General features: G+C 41.7%; 1 protein-coding gene across 6 annotated transcripts in view; it reads right to left on the bottom strand.

Annotated features, from left to right (window-relative positions):
* LOC131221294 (uncharacterized GPI-anchored protein At1g61900-like) overlaps positions 1-1,063 on the bottom strand; it is a 47,420-nt gene extending 46,357 nt beyond the window's left edge. For 3 of the 6 annotated variants that reach the window (XR_009159181.1, XM_058216500.1, XM_058216503.1), the window contains exon 1: positions 732-1,063. Coding sequence is in view for 5 of the 6 variants with exons in the window: in XM_058216500.1 (XP_058072483.1) it covers positions 732-768 (37 nt within the window). In the remaining variant the exon portion in view is untranslated. The remainder of the gene's footprint in view (positions 1-731) is intronic. The other 3 variants (XM_058216499.1, XM_058216501.1, XM_058216502.1) reach the window with 1 other exon arrangement.
* Between the last annotated feature and the right edge of the window lie 23,348 nt (positions 1,064-24,411).

Genomic DNA, 24,411 nt, shown 5'->3' with positions numbered 1-24,411 from the left:
AAGGGGGAATATCGCCTTAAATATCAACATTGTCATGCTGCTCAACCCTTTCTTTTTCATTTCTGACTCCATCAAATAACAACTCCCTCCTCGTGGCACACATGGCAAACATATCTGGAGATCAGAACTGTTATCCCAATGGGCTGCCATACAACAAAAGGCAAGGAAATTGGACTGCAATAGACATTCAATCAGTGGACCGCAGGAGGAACGATTAGAGCAGCAGTCCACATTCAACCGGCAAATCTCACAAAAACTGGACAACCAGAGCAATCACTGTGATATTCAGGCTATAGCCCATCCACACCATGGCCCACCAGATCAACAGTCCCCTTTGCCAGATATGTTTGTCATGTGTACTGTGAGGAGCAACCTCCCTAGAACTTCTAAACAGCTACATTCATATTAGCATTACTCATGTTCATTTTGTGCCTGTCATTCAACCTCACTGTAAAGCTAGCCACCATATTGAAGGAACCCAAGAAAACAATTTCAAAAATACCCTTTACCAAGCACTAACAAACTCCAAATCCAAACCAAAATAAAGAGCCAAAAGGCAGTAATACACTTCAAATTAAGAGACCCAACTCCCAAAATCAACAAAACTCCAATAAGAGCACATAACCAGAAGCAATTTCACTGAAAACCCAAGTGAGGAAAACATTAAAAAAGATAAAGAGGCAGAAAAGCAAGAAAGATAAATCCACGATGGAGAAGACAAAGATACTCACAGAGAAAGCAGAGGAAGAGAAGGCCATGTTTTCTCATGTTGAGAAGCTTGTATTACAAACAAGGGGAATAATAACAATGATATGATATAATTAAGGAAAATCACACATGTTTATATATGTATGGAAGAAAAGAAAAAGGTTTGGAGGGTTTCTTGATGTTGCTGTCGCTGTTGGTATTTGTGTTTTTTTAGGGAGTGTTTGTTAAAAAGATGGGGGTGGTGATGATGATAGAGGCAGTGAAAGAAAGGGAGAGGTGGTGGTGGTGGTGGTGGTGGTGCAACGGAAACAGAAAGAGCTCTCAGTAGCAGCAATGCCATTGAATGGGAGCGGAATCGTCTGCAACACCTGTTTTACGTAGCCGCGTAAAACACTAAAGTTCTGTGGGGCCCACCAAGTTCTATATGTGAAATCCACTCCGTCCATCACGTGAGAATAATTATTTAAACCGTACATTAAAAATATAAAACTGATTAGAAAGTATGATGGGCCATACCAATGAGAAAATTGTGAAATTGCTACTAAAAACTGTAAGTTTTCACGGTGTGGCCCGTTTCATATTTTGATAAAGCTGATTATTTTAATTTCAGTTCATACTTGTTAGTTAAATCTGATTAACGGTTTTGATGAAATATAAACACCACGATGAGCCCACCCACAAACCTATGGTTGGCATCCCAATTCGTTTTTCCCATGCGGTGTGGCCCATACCAGTTTTTCATCTTGTTGAATTTTTTCCTAATGATCTAGAATCGAGTATAGAACCTGATGAACGGAGTAGATTTTACATATTATATATGGTGAACCCCACAAGCTTAGATGTTTTACTCAAAACTGGTGTTGCCGAGGGTCCTGGTGGCATTGAATGTGTGTGAATGTGTGGTGGGGTCCAAAGCAGCCTCCAATAGCTGGCTTTTTATGGGGGAGTGGAAATCTTTACATAGGCGGACTTTTTCTTTTCCGTACTCATGCACACAGCCATTGTCCTACTTATCTCAAGCTAAACCGTCCAAAACCTAGGCATAAGTATAGATAGGTTTGTAAGGAAAAACATACACCAGACAGGTGATCTTAAATTATCGACTGGTGGACATTGAATGAACTGCCGAAATGAAATAGCCAATGGCTTGAAATTAACAAACACATGTCAATTAATCAGAGATTGATTATCTGCTCAGTCTGATCTAGGGTTTTCCCCATCAATGGTGGTTCCCACTATTTTACGGCTTGGATTTAGGTATGCGCATGCCACGTGTATGATGAACGAGGGCAGGCGTATGGCTCTCATACCGTGCGCGTGTACCAAAGACTCCTCTTTCTGGGAACTCCATACCTGCACATCAGGCGGAGGTATTTGATACATTGGTAGAGTTTAAATTACAATACACTTGCAACATGTTTAAGTATATGTAGAATATAATTAATTCATTTCAAACCGTTGAAATGATGGACCTCTTATAGAATATATTAGAAAAATGAAAATTAAAATGAAATAACAATCATAAGCGTCGAATCGATAGCCATACAATGAACGGATCAAATCAAAAGTAGTTAATGGTTATAATTAATTAAATAAACAATCATCTCCCATGCGAGGTTAGAATCATTGCTTTTCCATCTAATTGTAGGGCCATGCATTATATAAAGTGGGTTTTGGACGGTTGGATCTGATGTCAACCTATGCCACGTGTATAGATCCGGACTTATCGATCCACACTCTGGCAGAGCATTTATGTTTTTTTCTCCAGCATCAATACTCTCCAACTACACGCGTGACTCAGACGAAGCACGAGATATGCACATGATCATGTCTCCTAAGGATGTAAGGTGGGGCTGAACAGGTGCTTGGTCGTTGTACATGTCGGGCTGCTGTGGGCTGATCATGACAGTTAATCTGGTGGGACACAGTGAGGTTCGATGCATCATACCTTGTAACTCTTGATTGGATGATTCTAGACGTTTGGCTCATGGAATTACACTATTTCTTAGCCATTTTCTTTCTCAGCCGTCGATTCGTAAGTCATGTAACTAAGTGGCTAGGATTGTATGATGAATGAGATTTCTGTTATGGTCAAATCTCCAAGATGGGCCCAGAAGATAAAGGTTTGGATCATAGGCTTTGCTCTCCCGTAAGTCTAGTTGTGAAGCAGGAGCAAACTAATGATTTGCACAAGACATGCATTGTTTTATTTATTTTTTTAGGCCGTTGGGGAGGGAGCTGATGTTAATGCTCCTTAATTTTTACTGAAAAAGCTTGTGTACATCGCGCAAGATTCTTGCCGTGGTTACTTTCTCTAACTTTAGGGAAGAAATTCAAATTACATGAAATCCGCCCCATCCATCATCTATTTCATCCCTTGATTGATCTTTATAAAAATATTTGAGGCTGATTCAACAATCTTCTTAGCCACTCCAAAAAGTTATGCTTAAAACCTTATATTGGCGTCGTATGGAGCATCTGAGTTTTTGAATACTGCGATTTTTTAGCAGATATTTCAACTGACTAGAAATATTAGATGAACGGATTGGATGTTTTGTGAACAACACGGTGGGCCCTACGAAAAACTAATGGTGGATAATGGTTAAAGTATGTTCCATCTTTGTGGACTATGTAGTGCTCACCGTACATTTCTATCCATCCATTTCCCTACGTCATTTTGCACGGTCCTAAAAATAGGTATATTGAAGGCTAAAGCTGACCACACCGCAGGAAGCAGCCGTGTAATGACGCCCACTGTTCAAACCTCTCCAGAGCCTACCGCATTATTTCCCATCCAGCCTGTTCAAAGCTTCACATAACCTCCAAGGGCCCGTTTGGCCGGTCGGATTGGAAGGGATTGGATGGTATTGGAAGGAATTGGATGTTAAATCCCAGGATTGGACTGGCGTGCCCAACAGAGTCGGTGATCTGATCCCAATCCCATGGATCTTAAGACATTCCACTGGCAACACCATCAATACCTTTAAATCCCATCCAATACACCCTAATCCGTCCAAATTTGCCTGGGACGTGTTTGGTTCGAGGGATTGAAAGGGATGGGAAGGTTCAACTTGGGATTGGCCCGACGTGCCAAACAGACTGCATATAGCAATCCAGGGATATAGCAATTCCATGGATCTCAAGACAATCCACTGACAACACCATTATTACCTAGAAATCCATGCCATCCACCGTAATACCATTCAATCCCTTCCAATCCACCCGGCCAACCGGGCCCCAAAGAAATTGGCCACTGTACACACCACCTTTTACCCGGCGGCTTTTCGAAACGCTCCCAAACTTTACTTCCCCAGAGTAAATCATTACATACGGACAATACAGACACTACTTGCAAGTGAAAATACCATATTTGTAATGACACTCTATTTGTAGGCAAAAATGCCGTTACATTCACTAACTATGGTTACGGATTATAACCGTGGCCATAGGTATTTTGCCACGGTAAATACAAGGGTATTTTCACTTGCAAGTAGTGTCTGTATTGTCCGTATGTAATGATTTACTCTGGGGAAGTAAAGTTTGGGAGCGTTTCGAAAAGATGCCAGGTAAAGGTGACGTTTACAGTGGTCAATTTCTCTAACCTCCATGAATCGTACTGGGCCCACCCAGATTTTAGGGCTTAAGGTCGAACACGGATTTCCTGCAAAAGCCTTTCGTGGGAAGTTTCTATGGTGGGAACTTAGGTGGGGCCCACCGTGATGTTTGTGAGAAATCCACCCCGTATATCCGTTTCGTGAGCTCATTTTAGGACTTAAAAGACAAAAATGAGCCACATCCAATACTCAAATGGGCCGAAAATGTGAGGATTGAACGTCCATAGTTAAAATACTCGCGGGCCAAAGAAGTTTTGAATCAGGATAATATTTGTGTTTTTAGTTCATCCCAGTGGGAATGACGTTATGAATGGTGTGCCATGTAAACATCACTGTCAACCCCAAGGAGGTTTCAACAGTACAAATTTACCTACCCACCTTTTCCTTTAGTGTGTCCCACTTGAGTCTTGGATACTGGTACATTTTGGAATCAAGTCCTAAAATGATCTCAAAAAGCGGGTAGACGGGGTGGATTTCTCACAAACATCATGATGGGCCTCACCTGTGTTTCCAGCGCAGGAACTTCCTGTGGAAGGCTTTCGCAAGAAATCCGCATCCCTTAAGGTCCTTACATCCAAATATTTTTAGGGCTTAAGCTCAAAACTGAATTATATCCAAAGCTCAAGTGGACCACACCTAGAGGTGGGCACTGGATGACTCGATCCGGCTAACTCGACTCGTCTGACTCAACTCGAACTGAATGGGTGAGTCGGTCCGAACCGAGTAGGCTTCGCCTAATCTAAACTCAAACCGAGTCAAGTTCGAGTTACCCAGTAACTTAACCCGACTCGACCTGAAACTCAATCCAGTTAGACTCAACTCGGTCCATTTAGACTCAACTCGACTCTCTAACCTTACCCGCCGCACCCTACCCCGACCCGATCCCAAACTCTCTCTCTCTCTCTCTCTCTCTCTCTCTCTCCCCCTCATCCTCCTCTTCCAAGCCCAACAACCACCCAACACCATCACCCTCCTCCTCCTCTCCACTCCCTCCCTCCCTTCCTCATCCTCCTCCTCCTCCTCCTCTCTCCTCTTCACTCCCTCCCTCCCTCATCTCTCAATCCAACTTGGTACTTCTGACCGGATCGGACTTGGTCTGGATCAATCCAGGACAGGCCAAACTCAGATCGAGTCTGGCATTCTAGACTTGGTATCGAGTCGGATTGAGTTTAGGTCAGGCCTATTTCAAAACCGGATCGAGTCGAGTCAGCCCTAACTCGATCAGACTCGACTCGATGCCCGGTTCTAACCACACCATAGGAAATAGCGTAAATTGAATGTCTATAATCGAAATTTTCTTAAGGGACATAAAAGTTTAGGATCAACTGGATATTTGTGTTTGATACATGTATGTGTGATCTTATGTACATGTTAGACCAGAAATAAACATCACTACTGGCCCCTGGGAAGGTTTCATTAGTGAAAATCATTATCCCCCCTTTTCCTGTTGTGTAGTCCACTTGAGCTTTAGATATGGGCTCAACCCTTAAAATGAGCTGGAAAAACAGATGACGGCGTGGATATACCACATACATTCAAAGTGAGCCCAATAAAGTTTATCCATAAAAGCTTCATCCTACTGAGTTACTTAGTACCCAGTTCAATATCAGTGAACACAAATATCAACTTGGTTAAAACGTACGCAACTCCCAATAAATTTTTAATGGTGAGTGTTCAATCCCATTTGTGTGGTCCACTTGTGTAAGGCTCGTATCCTAGCCCGTACTATTCCTTAGACTCTCACGATCCTCCCCTTTGAATTTCGACAACACGTGACCTATAGTCAGCATTTTCGTATGACCCTAAGTCGCATTCCGTAGATCTGAGTCGGCTCGACTCGAAATTTGTACCATAGCGACCGCACCGTCACTACAGTTCCAACGCTGTTCTTGCGTACCGATGCGATACCTAGGCCAGGAGTTGTGGGCCCGCGCGTATTTCAAGAAAACGCCGTGCATTGCGAATCTTGAGAGAATCTCTACCCACCTATCACATTAATCAATCATGTACACATCTCATCACAACCCATACCAAGCCCATCCCTCTCTCACCAACAAAGCAATGCAACCCATACCCCATGTCACCTCATGCCCCCAAAAGTCAACACCACGCTTCCATCTTATCCCATCCTTCTTATACAACACCATCCCTCTCTCCCATCCATCACTCTATCCTATCTCATTCTCTACCATTTTAAAAAGGCCGAGTTAAGAGTCCTAGAGGGGGGGGCGGGGGGTGTGAATAGGACTATGCCAAATTAAAAATTAAATGCGAAATTTAAGCAAATATAAATAAAGATAACACTTAAACAATCCCATAATGCAGAAATGTAAAATAACCTCAAGTGTACAAGTATTGAGAGGTTGATACAGATGTTATTCTAAGGACAACCTTACACCAAAAACCAATGGCTTATGGTAGGACAACCTGATTCTTAGAACGGTCTGTGTATCAAAATCTCAAACCGATACAGAGGAATAAAGAAATAAATAGCAAAGGAAATAACTATGTTATTACAATATTCTCACACTTGCATAAAAGAAATTACAATATTCTCCACAAATGCATAAAGGGAAATTTCAATATCCACAAAATGAAATAATCAATTAATCACCACAAGACCAGAAATTATAGTGGTTCGCTTGTGTGTACACCAACTGTTTAGAAAAACAGCCACACAACTACTCCACTCCTAATATCCTCACACAGTGGATATTAGCGTTCACTAAGAAATAGGTTTTTGAAGGTTCACCTAAAACCTTCACAATTGTGTCTTTTACGTGGGCTTACACAATTCAAAAACCCCGCACTCTGAGTTTTCTAGATCACCTCAGACAAACCAAAAGAAAGAGATTTTTCTGGCCAAATCTTAATGAAACTAAAAGAATGAATTTACAAAACTGTAAAATACTTATTTGGATATTCTCCTTTTGATGTAGCCCGGAAGAACCAATTAAGAGTAGAAGTTCAACGTAGATGTTCAATGTTCACACTTACTTATGAAAAGGTTCTTAAGTTCTAAATTGATTTTAGATTAAATTACCTTGGGCTAGCTTGATTTGATTTTGATTCCAAGAAATGAGAAAACTTCAATCCCTCTTTCAAATAAGATTGGAATGTAGAAACTCAAAATCAAATATAAAGAAAACTAATTAAAGAGAATATAAAATAAGCACAAAATAGCTTAAGAATATCACTAACTTATCTCTCAGAACGGCGTATCGATTTTGCTTGAATCGGATATCAAACTATGAAATTCGTGCTCTATTTATAAGTGCAAAAATTGCACATTCGACTGGTCCAGAGGTCGGCTCGATTAGTCGAAGGACCAACAAACTTTTGAAAATTTGAGCGCGATAAGATTAGATCATTCCACGACTGGTCGAAGGACCTGCTCGACCGGTCGAGTCCTATCCACGACTGGTCGTGTGAGACTCAATTTAGTTGTTGGACTTTGAGTCGAGCCTACAGGACTGGTCGAGCACTGTTCACTCGACTAGTCGAGTAGTCTCCAGGACTGGTCGAGGCTTTAACAAAAAATTCTGAAAATTAGCAACAAACTTAGGACTGGTTGAACTTAGTCTATGACTAGTCGAAAAACAGACTATGCACTTATAAAATGATGCAATTAAATTATGTATTCAAAATGACTTATCATATGGTCAATCTAGGGTCATTCATACCTTGTAAGCGATTTATGAATATTGAATCTTCTTTTGCTTTAGTTGATAGTTGTTCTTTGAAGTTCACGAGCTTGAGATCTTGACATATGATGAATCTTGAGCTTGAGACATTTTGAAGCTTGAATTTGTAATACATTGAAGCTTGAGCTTGAGATCCTTTAGATGTAGCTTTGAAACCTTGAACTTTGAAGCTTGAAGGAATGAATTATCACGAAACTTTGAGTTATACTTGAACATGTATATCTCTTGATCTTACATTTGAAGTACTTGAGGTAAAGACCCTTTGTTCGTGTACATGAGATGCATAGTCTTGAATATGTAGATGTGCCACACAATACACAGATTCCAAGAGGTTTTGGCACTACAAAATTTGACAATCATAAGAGCTAGAAAACATAGCACTTACAATCTCCCCCTTTGTCAAATTAGTAACAAAACACACTTCGTTAAAAATAAGCATGATATGCATAATAAAGAATCATGCACCAGTTATTAATATAAAGCAGTTATAACCTGGTTAAAGAACCATGTACTAGTTATAAACAGGTCAAAACAAATTGCATCTACTCCTCAATAATACTCCCCCTTAAAAAAAAATGGCTATTTATCCACAATCCACATATCACAAGCATGATAAAATTCTCACTCCTTTTTGTCACAATATGACAAAGGAAGGAACCAATAGATGATAATGAAAGTAGATAAATAAAGAAGAATAAGAAGAGTAATGAGGAAGAAGAAAACATATGATCTAGATAATCAAGTTAATCAGATTCATAAGTATGCATGTTCAAGCATGTTCAACAACCCCATAAAACAAAAGAAATCCAAGTATCTGAAAAGTTATTACAAACCACATAATCTAATACTAATTAGAACCCGAATAATGAGCAGGTATGGTAGGATCAATTTGATGAAGTCCCTTGTTAAGGCGCCTAAGATATTTGCGCATGTATGTGAACTGCATATCATGGGGACACATTCATGTTTTCTACCTTCTCCTCAAGTGAGTGCAACCATGCATCAAAGTCACATGGCTGATAATTAGGATCATCTGCTGAGTCGGATTTAATTTCGTCAAAAATGTCATCCATATTGATGTCATCTGGAGGCAAATCACATTCTTCTTCATTTGTGGCATCAGCTCCACCAGCACCCACATTGACTTGGCCTGGGGCTAACTTCAATTTCATTTTGTTAATATTGGAGTTGTTGAATGGCAGGTGGTGAATGGGAGCATCTCTTGCAGGCATAGCCACTAAACTATGGGTGACCAACACAGTCATAAGATAAGTGAAGGGAATGTTACTGTGTCCTGGATGGAGACAACTAAATGATGCAATGACAAATCAAGGAAGACATACAGAGGTACCAAAGATAATGGAATGAAGAATACGAACCATGAACGTAGTGAGTTCAGTTTTGTTACCATAACGAGGATAAACATTCGAAATGAATATCCTGTGAAGGACTTTGTATCTGGATAACAAATACTTTGAGGCAAGCGCATTTCTAGTAGTATTCTATTCCACATCTATATTGCATAAATCTCTAGTAAGCATACGTTTCTCAGTTTCAGATGGTTTTGCCACTAGAGTGCTAATGGGAATACCTTCATCATTGATAGGTAAATCCATTAAGCCAGAGGGGGTATGGAAGTGCTATATTAGGATACCCCCTCTAGGAGCTTCAAGTTAATGAATACCAAAACTGACCAGTCGAGCCGACCTTTGGACCAGTCGAAAAGGCCGAGCTAAGAGTCCTAAAGGGGGGAGAGGGGGGGGGGGGGGGTGAATAGGATTATTCCAAATTAAAAATTAAATGCGGAATTTAAATAAATATAAATAAAGATAGTACTTGAACAATCTCACAATGGAGAAATATAAAACAACCTCAAATGTACAAGTATTGAGAGGTTGATACAGACGTTGTTCTAAGGATAACCTTACACCAAAAACCAATGGCTTATGGTAGGACAACCTGATTCCTAAAACGGTTTGTGTATCAAAATCTCAAACCGATACAGAGAAATAAAGAAATAAATAGCAAAGGAAATAACTAAGCTATTACAACATTCCCACACTTATATAAAAAGATTACAACATTCTCCACAAATGCCTAAAGGAAAATTACAAAATCCACACAATGAAATAAATAATCAATCAATCAATCACCACAAGACCGGAAATTATAGTGGTTTGCTTGTGTGTAAACCAACTGTTTAGAAAAACAGCCACACAACTACTCCACTCCTAATATCCTCACACAGTGGATATTAGCATTCACTAAGAAATAGGTTTTTGAAGGTTCACCTAAAACCTTCACAATTGTATCTTTCAAGTGGGCTTACACAATTCAAAAACCCCACACTCTGAGTTTTCTAGATCACCTCAGATAAACCAAAAGAAAGAGATTTTTCTGGCACAATCTCAATGAAACTAAAAGAATGAATTTACAAAACTGGAAAATACTTATCTGGATATTCTCCTTTGTTGCAGCCCGGAAGAACCAATTCGGAGTAGAAGTTCAACATAGATGTTCAATGTTCACATTCACATATGAAAAGGTTCTTAAGTTCTAAATTGATTATATATTAAATCACCTTGGGCTAGCTTGATTTGATTTTGATTCCAAGAAATGGGAAAACTTTAATCCCTCTTTCAAATAAGATTGGAATGTAGAAACTCAAAATCAAATGCAAAGAAAGCTAATTAAAGAAAATATAAAATAAGCACAAAATAGCTTAAGAATATTACTAACTTATCTCTCAGAGTAGCATATTGATTTTGCTTGAATTGGATATCAAACTCTGAAATTCGTGCTCTATTTATAAGTTCAGAAATCGCACCTTCGACTGGTCGAAGGACCAACAAACTTTTGAAAATTTGGGCGCGATAAGATCAGGCCGTTCCATGACTGATCGAAGGACTGCTCGACCGGTCGAGTGGCCTCCACGACCGGTCGAGTCCTGTCCACGACTGGTCATGTGGGACTCAATTTAGTTGCTAGACTTTGAGTTGAGCCTGCAGGACTGGTCAAGTACTGTTCACTCGACTGGTCAAGTAGTCTCCAGGATTGGTCGAGGCTTTAACAAAAAATCCTGAAAATTAGTAACAAACTTAAGACTGGTCAAGGATTTCTTAGATTAGTCGAGCAAGTACTAGGATTGGTCGAGGATTTCTTGGACTAGTCGAGCCAGTACTAGGACTGGTCGAACTTAGTCTAAGACTAGTCGAAAAACAGACTATGCACTTATAAAATGACCCAATTAAATTATGTATTCAAAATGACCTATCTTATGGTCAATTTCGGGTCATTCATACCTTGTGAGTAATGTATGAACATTGAATCTTCTTTTACTTCAGTTAATAGTTGTTCTTTAAAGTTCACGAAGCTTGAGATCTTGACATATGATAAAGCTTGAACATGAGACTTTTTGAAGCTTGAAATTGTAATACATTGAAGCTTGAACTTGAGGTACTTGAGTTGTACTTCACCTTGAGCTTTGAGTACCAAAGTAAAGACTATTGTCTTGCCTTTAGATGAAGCTTTGAAACCTTGAACTTTGAAGCTTAAAGGAGTGAATTATCTCATGGTATTGTACTTGAGCATGTATATCACCTTTGTTCTTGTATATGATATGCACAGTCTTGAACATGTAGATGCGCTACACAAGACACAGATTCCAAGAGGCTTTGGCACTACAAAATTTGACAATTATAGGAGCTAAAAAACATAGCACAAACAATCTTTCCCATTGTCAAATTAGTGATAAAACACACTTCGTTAAAAAAAAGCATAATATGCAAAACAAAGAATCATGCATCAGTTATCAATATAAACCAGTAACAACCTGGTTAAAGAATCATGCACCAGTTATAAACAGGTTAAACAATTCGCATCTACTCCCCCAACAATACTCCCCCTTACTCCCCCTTAAAAAAATAATGGATGGATACCCATCCACAATTCATAATCCACATGCACAATCCACATGCCACATATCACAAGCATGATAAAATTCTCCCCCTTTTATCATAATATGACAAAGGAACCAATAAATGATAATAGAAGTAGATAAATGAGGAAGAATAAGAAGAGTAATGAGGAAGAAGAAAATATATGATCTTAACCAAATTCATAAGCAAGCATGTTCAACCATGTTCAACCCCATAAAACAAAAGAAATCTAAGTATCATAAAAGTTATTACAAACCACATAATCAAATACTAATCAGAACCTGAAAAAGGAGCAGGTATGGTGGATCAAGTTGATGAAGTCCTTTGTTAAGGCGCCTAAGATATTTGCGTATATATTTGAATTGCATGTCATGGAACATATTTATGTTTTCTACCTTCTCCTCAAGTGAACGAAACCGTGCATCAAAGTCAGATGGCGATAATCAGGATCATCTGCTGAGTCAGATTCGATTTCATCAAAAATTTCATCCATATTGATGTAATCTGGAGGCAAATCACCTTCCTCTTCATTTACGGCATCAGCTCCACTAGCACCCACATTGACTTGGCCTGGGGCCAACTTCAAATTCATCTTGTTAATATTTGAGTTTTTGAATGGTAGGTGGTGAATGGGAGCTTCTCCTACAGGCATAGCCACTAAACTATGAGTGGCCAACACAATCCTAAGATAAGCGAAAGGAATGTCACTGTGTCCTGGATGGAGACAACTGAATGTGTAATGACAAATCAAGGAAGGAAGACATACAGAGATACCAGAGATGATGGAATGAAGAATGCGAACCATGAAGTAGTGAATTCGGTTTTGTTACCAGAACGAGGATAAACATTCAAAATGAATATCCTTTGAAGGACTCTGTATCTGAGTAACAAATACTTTGAGGCAAACCCATTTCCAGTAGTATTCCATTCCGTATCTATATTGCATAAATCTCTAGTAAGCATATGTTTCTCATTTTCAGATGATTTTGCCATTAGAGTGCTAATGGGAATACCTTCATCATTGACAGGTAAATCCATTAAGCCAGAGATAAGATGACGGTCCACATCAATTAGACCTTCTCTGGTCGTTATAGTAAAGGTCAAATTTTCAGTATTTGAAAATGGTTCCATTAAGCCAGAGGGGCTATCCACTTTTGAAAAGGCCAAGCTAAGAGTCCTAGAGGAGGGGTGAATAGGACTATGCCAAATTAAAATTTAAACGCGGAATTTAAACAAATATAAATAAAGATAGCACTTAAACAATCCCACAATGCAGAAATGTAAAACAACCTCATGTGTACAAGTATTGAGAGGTTGATACAGATGTTGTTCTAAGGACAACCTTATAGTAAAAACCAATGGCTTATGGTAGGACAATCTAATTCCTAGAACGGTCTATGTATTAAAATCTCAAACCGATACAAAGAAATAAAGAAATAAATAGTAAAGGGAATAACTAAGCTATTACAACATTCCCACACTTGCATAAAAAGATTACAACATTCTCCACAAATGCGTAAAGGGAAATTACAACATCTACAATGAAATAAACAATCAATCAATCAATCACCACAAGACCAAAAATTATAGTGGTTCGCTTGTGTGTACACCAACTGTTTAGAAAAACAACCACACAACTACTCCACTCCTAATATCCTCATATAGTGGTTATTAGCTTTCACTATGAAATAGGTTTTTTAAGGTTCACCTAAAACCCTCACAATTATGTTTTTCAAGTGGGCTTACACAATTCAAAAACCCCACACTCTAAGTTTTTTGGATTACCTCAGATAAACCAAAAGAAAGATTTTTCTGGGACAATCTCGATGAAACCAAAAGAATAAATTTACAAAACTGTATAATACTTATCTGGATATTCTCCTTTTGATGCAGCCCGAAAGAACCAATTCGAAGTAGAAGTTCAATGTTCACACTCACTTATGAAATGGTTCTTAAGTTCTAAATTGATTTTAGATTAAATCACTTGGGCTAGCTTGATTTGATTTGGATTCTAAGAAATGAGAAAACTTCAATCCCTCTTTCAAATAAGATTGGAATGTAGAAACTCAAAATTAAATGCAAAGAAAGCTAATTAAAGAGAATATAAAATGAGCACTAAATACCTTAAGAATATCACTAACTTATCTCTCAGAGCGGTGTATTGATTTTGCTTGAATTGGATATCAAACTCTGAAATTTGTGCTCTATTTATAAGTGTAGAAATCGCACCTTCGATTGGTCCACAGGTCGGCTCGACTGGTCGAAAGACCAACAAACTTTTAAAAATTTGGGCGCGATAAGATCAGGCCGTTTCACGACTGGTCGAAGGACCTCCTCGACCGGTCGAGTGGCCTCCATGACTGATCGAGTCCTATCCACGACTGGTCGTGTGGGACTCAATATAGTTGCTGGACTTTGAGTCGAGCCTGCAGGACTGGTCGAGCATTGTTCACATGACCGGTCGAGCAGTCTCCAGGACGAGTCGAGGCAATAAAAAATTCTAAAAATAAGTAACATACTTAGGACTGGTTGAGGATTTCTTGGACTGGTCGAGCTAGTACTAAGACTAGTCGAACTTAGTCTAAGACTAGTCGAAAAATAGTCTATGTACTTATAAAATGACCCAATTAAATTATGTATTCAAAATGACCTATACTATGGTCAATCTAGGGTCATCCATACCTTGTAAGCGATATATGAAATTTGAATCTTCTTTTGCTTCAGATGATAGTTGTTCTTTGAAGTTCACGAAGCTTGAGATCTTAACATATGATGAAGCTTGAACTTGTGACATTTTGAAGCTTGAATTTGTAATATATTGAAGCTTGAGCTTGAGGTACTTGAGTTGTACTTCGCCTTGAGCTTTGAGTACCAAAGTAAAGACTATTGTCTTGCCTTTAGATGTATCTTTGAAACCTTGAACTTTGAAGCTTGAAGGAGTGAACTATCACATGGTGTTGTACTTGAGTATGTATATCTCTTGATCTTGCATTTGAAGTACTTGAGGTAAAGACCTTTGTTCGTGTACATGAGATGCACAGTCTTGAATATGTAGATGCGCTACATAATATAAAGATTCCAAGAGATTTTGGCACTACAAAATTTGACAATCATAGGAGCTAGAAAACATAGCACTTACACATTTCCAAGCAACCAAGAGAGAAAAAAACTAAGGAGAGAAAAGAGAACCCAAAGTGTGGCCCGCTTCATACCCCCAAATCTCTCGTCCTAGCCCTTCAATCTTCATCATCCTCCATCAAAGTAGAAGCCAAGGAGCTTATCATTCCATGGAGCTTAGAAGAAGTGGAATCAGTGAGTGTTTTATAGAATTAGATTGCGATTTTAGTGATGGGCCAAGCAGGGCCTACCGATTGATGGTATGAATCTCACTTTAGACCCTAGGTGTGGCCGATGGCCCACCATGATTCATATGTTCATCTCATGATGAGGCCATCCTCCATGGACCCCACCGTGATGTTTATTTTTCTATTATAAGAAGGTCATCTAGACCTTGATCTTGTGGGTGAGAAAGGGATTTCCACTATTGATTTTTAAGATTTTAAGGCCCATATGTATTAGGACCCAAGATGATGTATATATTGTATCTCTAAGGGAGGGCTCATAGTGGCGGAGCCCTCCATCATCACGTCTCTCTCTATCTCTCTCTCTCTCTTCCCTGTTTGCGGCCCACCATGATGCAAGTATTTTATCCATGTTGTACACTTAGTGGACCACACCGCTATCCAAGTGGGGCCACCTCGCTGCCATGTCTGGGCCCTACCTTGCTGTCCATTTTGGATTGGCCCGAACCAAAGGAAAAACACAAATATCAGCTTTTATCCAAGCTGGTGGGCCACATACGTGGACCCACCTAGATGCATGTGTCATATCCCCACCATCCATCTGTGGACAGTGGAAACCCACCTGGTGTGTGCTATCCACACGTGGGCACCACATGATGTGTGTGCTTTATTCACACCGTCCAGCCATAGACCCCACTCACGTGGGACCACCGTGATTTATGTATTTTATATCCTCACCGTCCACTGATTGGGATGGTAGGTCCCTGTCACACCTCAAACTCAGAAAATGGGCTCACAAAATTCCTGATCGCGGAATCCGGCGCCGACAGCCTCTGTAGTGCCTCATTCTCCGCTCCCAGCACTCATGTGCCAGATTCCGATCCTGGGATCCTACAAGGAGGATTTTCAGTGTGATTTTTTTTGGTAATGGAGCATAACCACAAGCATAACTGAGTCATAAACAACATACCACATATCCACTAATATAAACATTTGAATACAATGCTAAAAGAGAAATACATATGTATCAAAATCAAAGCTCCAGAAGTCCGTCGCATGCTCCAAGCTCAATGTTGCTGCACCCTAACGCCACTTACACGCATCTATCGTGCATAAGCTTAAAGAAAACTTAGTGGGTGGTGAGAGTGTGTGCACAAGGTAAGTGCCAAGTAAGCAATATCAGAGTGACAAGAATAAGTGGAAAACACTGACAAACCCATAATCATACAATATCAAAATAATTCGAAAATATGTTGATAGGCCCATAAATACCAGCAGCCTTATCCAGGCTATACGATTCAAAAATATAATAAACCAATATCATATACTAAGGAAGCAATATAGATCAGCTATGCAATGTGGAGATAGTAAGCCAAATACTATGTACTGAGGATGCAATGCAATATGCGATGCGAATGAAATGACCAAGCTGCAGTGTTAAATCGGGATGGTAGTACGTAGTATCACAGGCTACGGGATTCACCACAAGGGACTTCTATCCAAACCAGTCCCATACCTAAATTTGGATAGTCAGACTCAACTTGGTAAACTCCTGATCTCAGGTTAGTCGGCGCCCAAACCGAAATCCTGGCCATTGTGAAAGTATACATAACAAATAGTTACGCACCACCAACCCGAGTGGATAGTGAATGAATGAATCATATCACAAAATGTACGGCCCTGATATCGCTAGGGCATACAGTAATCATATCACAAAATGTGTGATGCATAAGACATACAATCCAGTCATACATCAATCCTGCACATGTCGTGCGCTCATGTGAGATAACCTTCGCCTATCAGGGAGTCTCATATCAACCTGCCCAATAACATATGTAATGGTCAATCACATCTCATGACAAACATGCAGATGATGCGTATGGGCATGAATCATGATGCTATGCTGTCACATACTCATAATCGGCATTAAACCGGCATCAACAATCGGCCTCGACAATGTGGACATTTAACCAACATTGCCCTCAAGGAATGGCCCACATAGAGCCTAACATATAGTGGACATATGGCCGCACACAAGGCCAAATATACAACATCATGGGTCTCACTTAAGAACTTAATACACATCACGATGGGCCTTTCACATGGGCCTAACATACATCACAATGGGCTACATTGCCTGGCCCTCAAATGCATCACAATGAGTGTCACGCCCCGAACTCGGAAACCGGGCTCACAAAATTCCCGATCGCCGAATCCGGCACCGACAGCCTCCGTAGAACCCCATTCTCGGACCCCGGCACCCATTCACCAGGTTCCGATCTTGGGAGACTACAAGGAGGGTTTCAAATCATCAGTCTGAATCATAATGAGCATTACAAAAGGCATAACCCACAAACAATAACCACAAGAACACCACCACAAAATCCACTATGATCAAAAACTTTTGAGTACAATGCGATAGAAAGGGAAAATACAATGTAACAAAAGAAACAAAACTCCAGAAGCTCAGCTGCACGCTCCAACTACAACGAGACTATGGCTGCGACTGCGTCCTGGCGTCACCTGCACGCATCAATCGTGCATAAGCTTATAGAAAGCTTAGAGGGTGGTGTAAGTGTGTGTGTGATATAAGCGTGCTCATAATGCAAGGTCAGAGTGATGCGGAATCATGGTAATGAGCACATGAATGCAATCAGCCGTACCAAGGCTATGCGGTGCAAGATATGAATGCTATCGGCCATAACATGGCCATGCGATGCAAGATGCAACTCAAGCATGCCAATCCTCATCATGTATCAGTACAGTTCTCATTCTGGATAATCACTGGGGTTCAATACACTCCAAATGGCATTGTCGCTCTCCTAGCCGCACAGTCCAAGTGAGCGTAAGAAACCTCACTATCCGCCTGATCAATAGTTGCCAATACCTATCCGGCACGTCGATAGCGGACCCATTCGCGAGCTGGTCAAACTCAGCCTAGTATTGCCCCCTACCCTCGGGCGAGTAAGGCCACACCCCTTTCCAATCGACCACGACACAGTGGGAGACGCGGCCTCCTGGTATTCGGCCCTCATGCACTCGTATATCCACTCAGTCTCGACGTTGGAGTCATCCTCTGGTACCATCGGGTTTAGGGATTTTCACCCAGGGACGTCTATGACGCCCGTATGCTAGAACCAAATATTTCCGGTATCCAACTCAGCCATCCACGATGTGTCTATGGAGGCTATGGCCCTGATGTCGCTAGGGCATACAGTAATTACAATCACACAAATGCAAGTGCATGAGTCACACTATCAGTCATGCAACAGTCCTGTATATACCATGCGCTTATATGAGGCAACTCCACCTATCAGGGAGCCCATAAACGGTCTATCCAAAGGTATATGCTATGATCGGTCACTCCTCACATCAGGCATACATATGGTGCGAATGATCATGAATCTTGCATCTATACTAAACATGTAATAAGAGATAGGTTCTAGGTATAATGGAGATGGGCCTAGACGGCCTACTTACCACAAGTTTGGGCCTATCAGTGGGCCTTAGGGAGAACTATAATGCGAACATTTAACCAACATTATCAATGTGGACGTCAAACCAGCATTACTCCCAAGGCGTGGCCCGTTACAAAATCAACACATATACCATGGCGGAATTACACTACAAGCATGGGCCTATCAGTGGGCCTTATGTATGTCCTATTGGGCCTTGACCTATGGGCCTCCAGCACATCAAATGGGCCCCATACATAGGTCTCATATATACATATCAAGGTGGGCCTCAATGACGGGCTACACATGCATCAACATGGGCCTAGTCACATGGGCCTTGCGTACATTACAATGGGCCTCATAATATGGGCCTTATACAAATCAAGGTGGGCCTCAACAAGGATTACCAGTACATGAAGATGGGCCTCCACAATGGGCCTTAAAATATCTCAAAATGGTTGGATAGTCGAATGAAACACATGCATCCTGATGGAGCCCACACCAATGGAGGGTGTGGTTTACAATACTTACATAAGTGGGGCCCACCATGATGCTTATTTTTCACCCAGCCTAAGGCCCAATATAATGTTTATTTTCCACCCAACTTAAGGCCCAACATAATGTTTATTTTCCACCCAATTGTTCATAAAGCTACTTGAACCAAGGTAGGGCCCACTGGACTGGGCCCACTGGAATGTTTATTTTCCACCCAAACTATTCATAAGGTCACACGGACCGTGGGTGGGGCCCACCGTTATTTTTTTATGCATCCCCAGTACACGGTCAGGGAGCCCACCGTTATTTATTTTATTTTATTTTGTTTTACACATGAATAGGGAGCCCACCGTGATGTGGTCCACAATCCAGCCCACTCATTATGTGTGTCCCACTTGGCTGAGGGTACAGACCAAGTTTCAGTCGCATCCAAATTTCAGGTAGGCCCCACCAACGATTTTATATATTTTAGGCATGACTTCACATGATTTTAAATGATGTGGCCCACCAGAGTTCCATATACAGCTGACTTTTGGCGTGGACGGATGAATTGTGGGGACCCATCAAATGCTCGGTGTTGATGATCGAAATTCATCACCGTGGGGGCCCACAGCTGGAGCCGTGAGGCCCCAGCGTCGGTCCGCTCATCACTGCAGCAGCAGCAGCGCTGCTGCTTTAAATTTTTTTTTTTTTATATTTTTTTTTTGTTTTGGGGCCCACCGAGATGTGATTCACAATCCAGCCCACCCATTATATGTATCCCACTGTTCTACCCGTCCAGAACTAGTTTCACGTGCATCCAAACTTCAGGTGAGTCCCACCGAGTACTTTTTACGATCTGGCATGTCTTCACATAGTTTTAGATGGTATGGCCCACCTGATGATCAGATCGCCTTAAAATTTTGGCTCAACGCCTAAAGAAGACTGGAGAATAGATTGGACGGTGTGGATCACATACATACGTCAAGGTGGGGCCTGCATGAGCAGTCCACTAAAAAGCAACTTTTTCTTCCTTTTGTTTTTTTTTTTTTTTTTGCCATGCTGTACGCCTACGTCCAGCGTCTCTGGACGCTGGACGATTGGATAAACACTGCCTCATGGTGGGTCCCACGCGTGAGTGGCCCATGTTCATCAAGGTAGGTCCCACATGATCATGGCCTACCATATATATAAATATTAATAAAATATTATAATATATCATTTACTCTAAATAGGGTGGGAAATCTTTCCTAAAATGAGGTGGGCCACCCTATTTGATGGATGGAGTAGATTTAATATATTGGTGGGGCCCACTTCATTCTGAGGAAGAGAGAAAGAGAGGGAAAGAGAGAGAAATAGAGAGAGATACACGGTGAGATAAAGGAGGGACCCCGCCACTATGGGCCCTCCATTTCATACATGCATACATCAAACGGGTCCCACCACATGTGGCCCAAAAAAAATAAGAGAAATGACGGTGGATCACCCACCTTATCTTCCTTCTCCTTGCTCCCTTGGCTTCAAATGCACCTTGCCTATGCCTTGGATGGTGGATGATGGGGGATTAATGGTGTGGATGAGAGATGGGAGGGTGTAGATGGATAATGGAAGGTGGACCACACTTGAGAGGGAGATGGGAGCTTAGACGTATGAGGCTTGGGGTTGAGTTGCTTGGGAGAGATATGAGAAATGAGAGAGAGAAAGAAGATATGGATGGGTGAGGTGAGGTGATGGAGTGATGGGTTGGGTTGAAAAAATTGTAAAGGTGTATGGTTGTTGTTGAAATTTGGAAAAGAGGAGTGGTGAGGTGGAAAGAATGGTGGACTTTTGGAAAAAGAGGGAATGGGTATAGTACTTGATGTATGGGATGCATTAAATGTTGATTGATGGGACTTATTGCGTAGAGATTCCCTCGAAATCCGCAACGCGCGGTGTTTCTTCGGAATAAACGCTGATCGGCATCTTCTTGCCTGGGTATCGGTTCGGTGCGCAAGTCACGGCGTTGGAACCGCGGCGATGACGCGATCGCCAAGACATAAGTTTCGGATCGAGCCGACGTCGGTGTGCGGGACCTGGCTTAGGATAGTGCGCAAACACCGGATACGGTGCGAAGGTTGCCGGAATTTGACCGGAAGGACCGCGGAAGCCAATGGAATGGTACGGACTAGGACACAGGTCTTACAATGAGCCTCATTACATAGGCCTCATATACATCACATTGGGACTTAAACATGGGCTGAATACACATCACAATGGGCCTCAAATATGGGTCGCATATATATCACATTGGGCCTCAAACACAGGCCGAATGCACATTACACAAGCTGAATACTCATCACAATGGGCCTCAACTACGGGTCGTATATACATCATATAGGTCTTGACAATCGGCCTCGATAATTGAAATTGGCCTCGACAATCGAAATGGGTCTCAACAATCGGAATCGGCTTGATACTCGGCCTCGACAATCAGAATCGGCCTTGACAATCGGAATTGGTCTCGATACTTGGCCTCGACAATTGGAATCGGCCACATCAATCAGAATCGATCGATAATCAGAATTGGTAAATCGGTCATGTCAATCGGAATCGACAATCGGTCACGACAATCGGAATCGATCGATAATCAGAATCGGCAAATCGGTCACGTCAATCAGAATCGGCAATCGGTCACGACACTCGGGATCGATCGATAATCAGAATCGGCAATTCGGTCACGACAATCGGAATCGGTAATCAGTCACGACAATTGGAATCGATCGATAATCAGAATCGACAAATCGATCACGTCAATCGGAATCGACAATCAGAATCAAAATCGGCCTCGACAATTTGACTCAGCCTCGACAATCAGAATCAGTGAGAATGAGCCTAACAAGGCCTAAGGGAAGGTCACAATGTGGGCATCCAACCATCATTGCCCATCAATGTGGATATTCAACCAACATCACTCCAAAAGAGTGGCCCACATAGGGTTAAATATATAGTGGGCCCATGGCCTCACACGAAGGCCTAATACACATCGCAATGGGCCTCATATAAGGGCTACATACATCACTATGGGCCGCATCACATGGACCTCGAATACATCACAATGGGCCTCACTCATGGACCTCGAATACATTACATTGGGCCGCAACCCATGAGCTCCGAATACATCACAATGGGCCTTGCCCATAGGCCACGAATACCTCACAATGGGTCACATCACATGGGTCTAATATACATCGCAATGGATCGCTCACACGACCTTAACATACATTAAGTCGGGCCTCATCACATGGGCCTAATATGCATCGAAATGAGCCACTCACATTGGCCTAATACACAGTGAAATGGGTCGCTCACATGGGCCTAATACACATCACTATGGGCCTCGTCGCATGGGCTTTAAATACATAACAGGTGGGCCCTGTACATGGTCCATTAATACATCTCAATGGGTTGTGACCCATGGGCCATAGTACATCACAATGGGCCTAATCGTATGGGCAGGAAACATATCACGATGAGCCACAACATATGGGCTGGAAACATATCACAATGGGCCTCGCTAAATGGGTCATAATTACACAATAGGTGGGCCCTACAGTTGGGCCTCAAATACATCAAGTGGGCCGCATCAATGGGCCGTGCCAATAGGCCGCATATTCATTAAGTCGGTCACATTACATGGGTTGCACCAATGGGCCTCATATACATTAAGTCGGTCACATTACATGGGCCACACCAATGGGCCTTATATACATAATGGGTGGGCCCCGCATACGCAGCAAATAGGCCCCCCACCAGATGGGCAGCGTGGCTATAATGTACATCGCAGTGGAGCCCATGGCATCGTTCAAACATTGTCCAGCACCGTTCGACACTATCTGGATGGTGTGGATGAAACAAATACATAATGGTGTGGCATCCCACTGTCCTAGATAAGTGGACTGTGGGGATATAGAATGCATAAATCAAGGTGGCCTCACATGGGACCCATGGATGCACGGAGTGGATACAACAATACATCAGGGTGGGTCCCACCATAAATGGACAGATGGTGTGTATATAATACGCATGTCATGGTGGAGTCCATGATCTGGATGATCCATCAAGGCAGACCCCACACTATACATACAACATGGTAGGTTCTACACGTATGTGGGCCCACGCTGCAGGGCAACATGAATGAAACACAAATATCATGGTGGTGTCCCACACCACCTGTCCAGATGGACGGTGTGGGATCAAAACATACATCATAATGGGTCTTTCAACAGATGGACGACGTGGATTACAAAACATATATCACGGTGGGGTTCTCACAGGATAAGGGACGGTGTGGATGAAGTAAATATATCATTGTGGTCCCCACGTGGGACCCATAGACAACATGGTTGAAACACATATATCAGAGTGCGTCCCACAGCAATGGAAGGATGGAGAAACACATACCTCATGGTCAGCCCACAGCTGCTGATGTTGACAGCAGCATGAGTTGCTGGACGGCTCAGATATACAACATATCATAAGGTGGGCCCCACCAGCACGTCCAGACGGATGGACAGGGATAAAATACATAAGTCAGGTGGGCTGCACCACCGTCCAAATACAGACGATGTGGATACAAGGCACATCCATCAGGGCAGGTCCCACCCCACACGTGTGGGTGGGTCCCATGACTGAAGCAGATGGACGACTTGGATGTAAAAAAAAAATACATCGCGGTGAGCTGCACTTACCACCGTCCAAATATGGACGGTGTGTATAAAACTCTTACATCAAGGAGGGTACCCACCGTCTAGACTAGCTGGACGGCTGGGATATACAACAAATCATAAAGGTGGGTCCCACGTACGTGGGCCACCCCACTTCCCTCTCTCTCTCATGTTGTATATATTAATATATTATATAATACAATATAACATGATATCATACCATGTAATATAATATAATATATTATATTATAATATACATAATATTCATGAAATGTAAAAAGGGCCACCGCCTAGAGTATGGACCGCTCTGGACGGTGCTGGTTTAACGCATGAATTTAGGTGTGGCCCACCTCACGTACTAGCACTATATGAGAATATATTATATTTATTATATTATAATATACATAATATTCATGAAATGTAAAAAGGGCCACTATCCAGAGTCTGGATCGCTCTGGATGGTGCTGGTTTAACGCATGAATTCAGGTGTGGCCCACCTCACGTACTAGCCCT

This window comes from Magnolia sinica, chromosome 12 (assembly GCF_029962835.1).
Source record: "Magnolia sinica isolate HGM2019 chromosome 12, MsV1, whole genome shotgun sequence".
In the NCBI taxonomy this organism is placed as follows: domain Eukaryota; kingdom Viridiplantae; phylum Streptophyta; class Magnoliopsida; order Magnoliales; family Magnoliaceae; genus Magnolia; species Magnolia sinica.
Note: the sequence above shows the minus strand (reverse complement) of the source record. Positions and strands in the feature narration are given on the sequence as shown.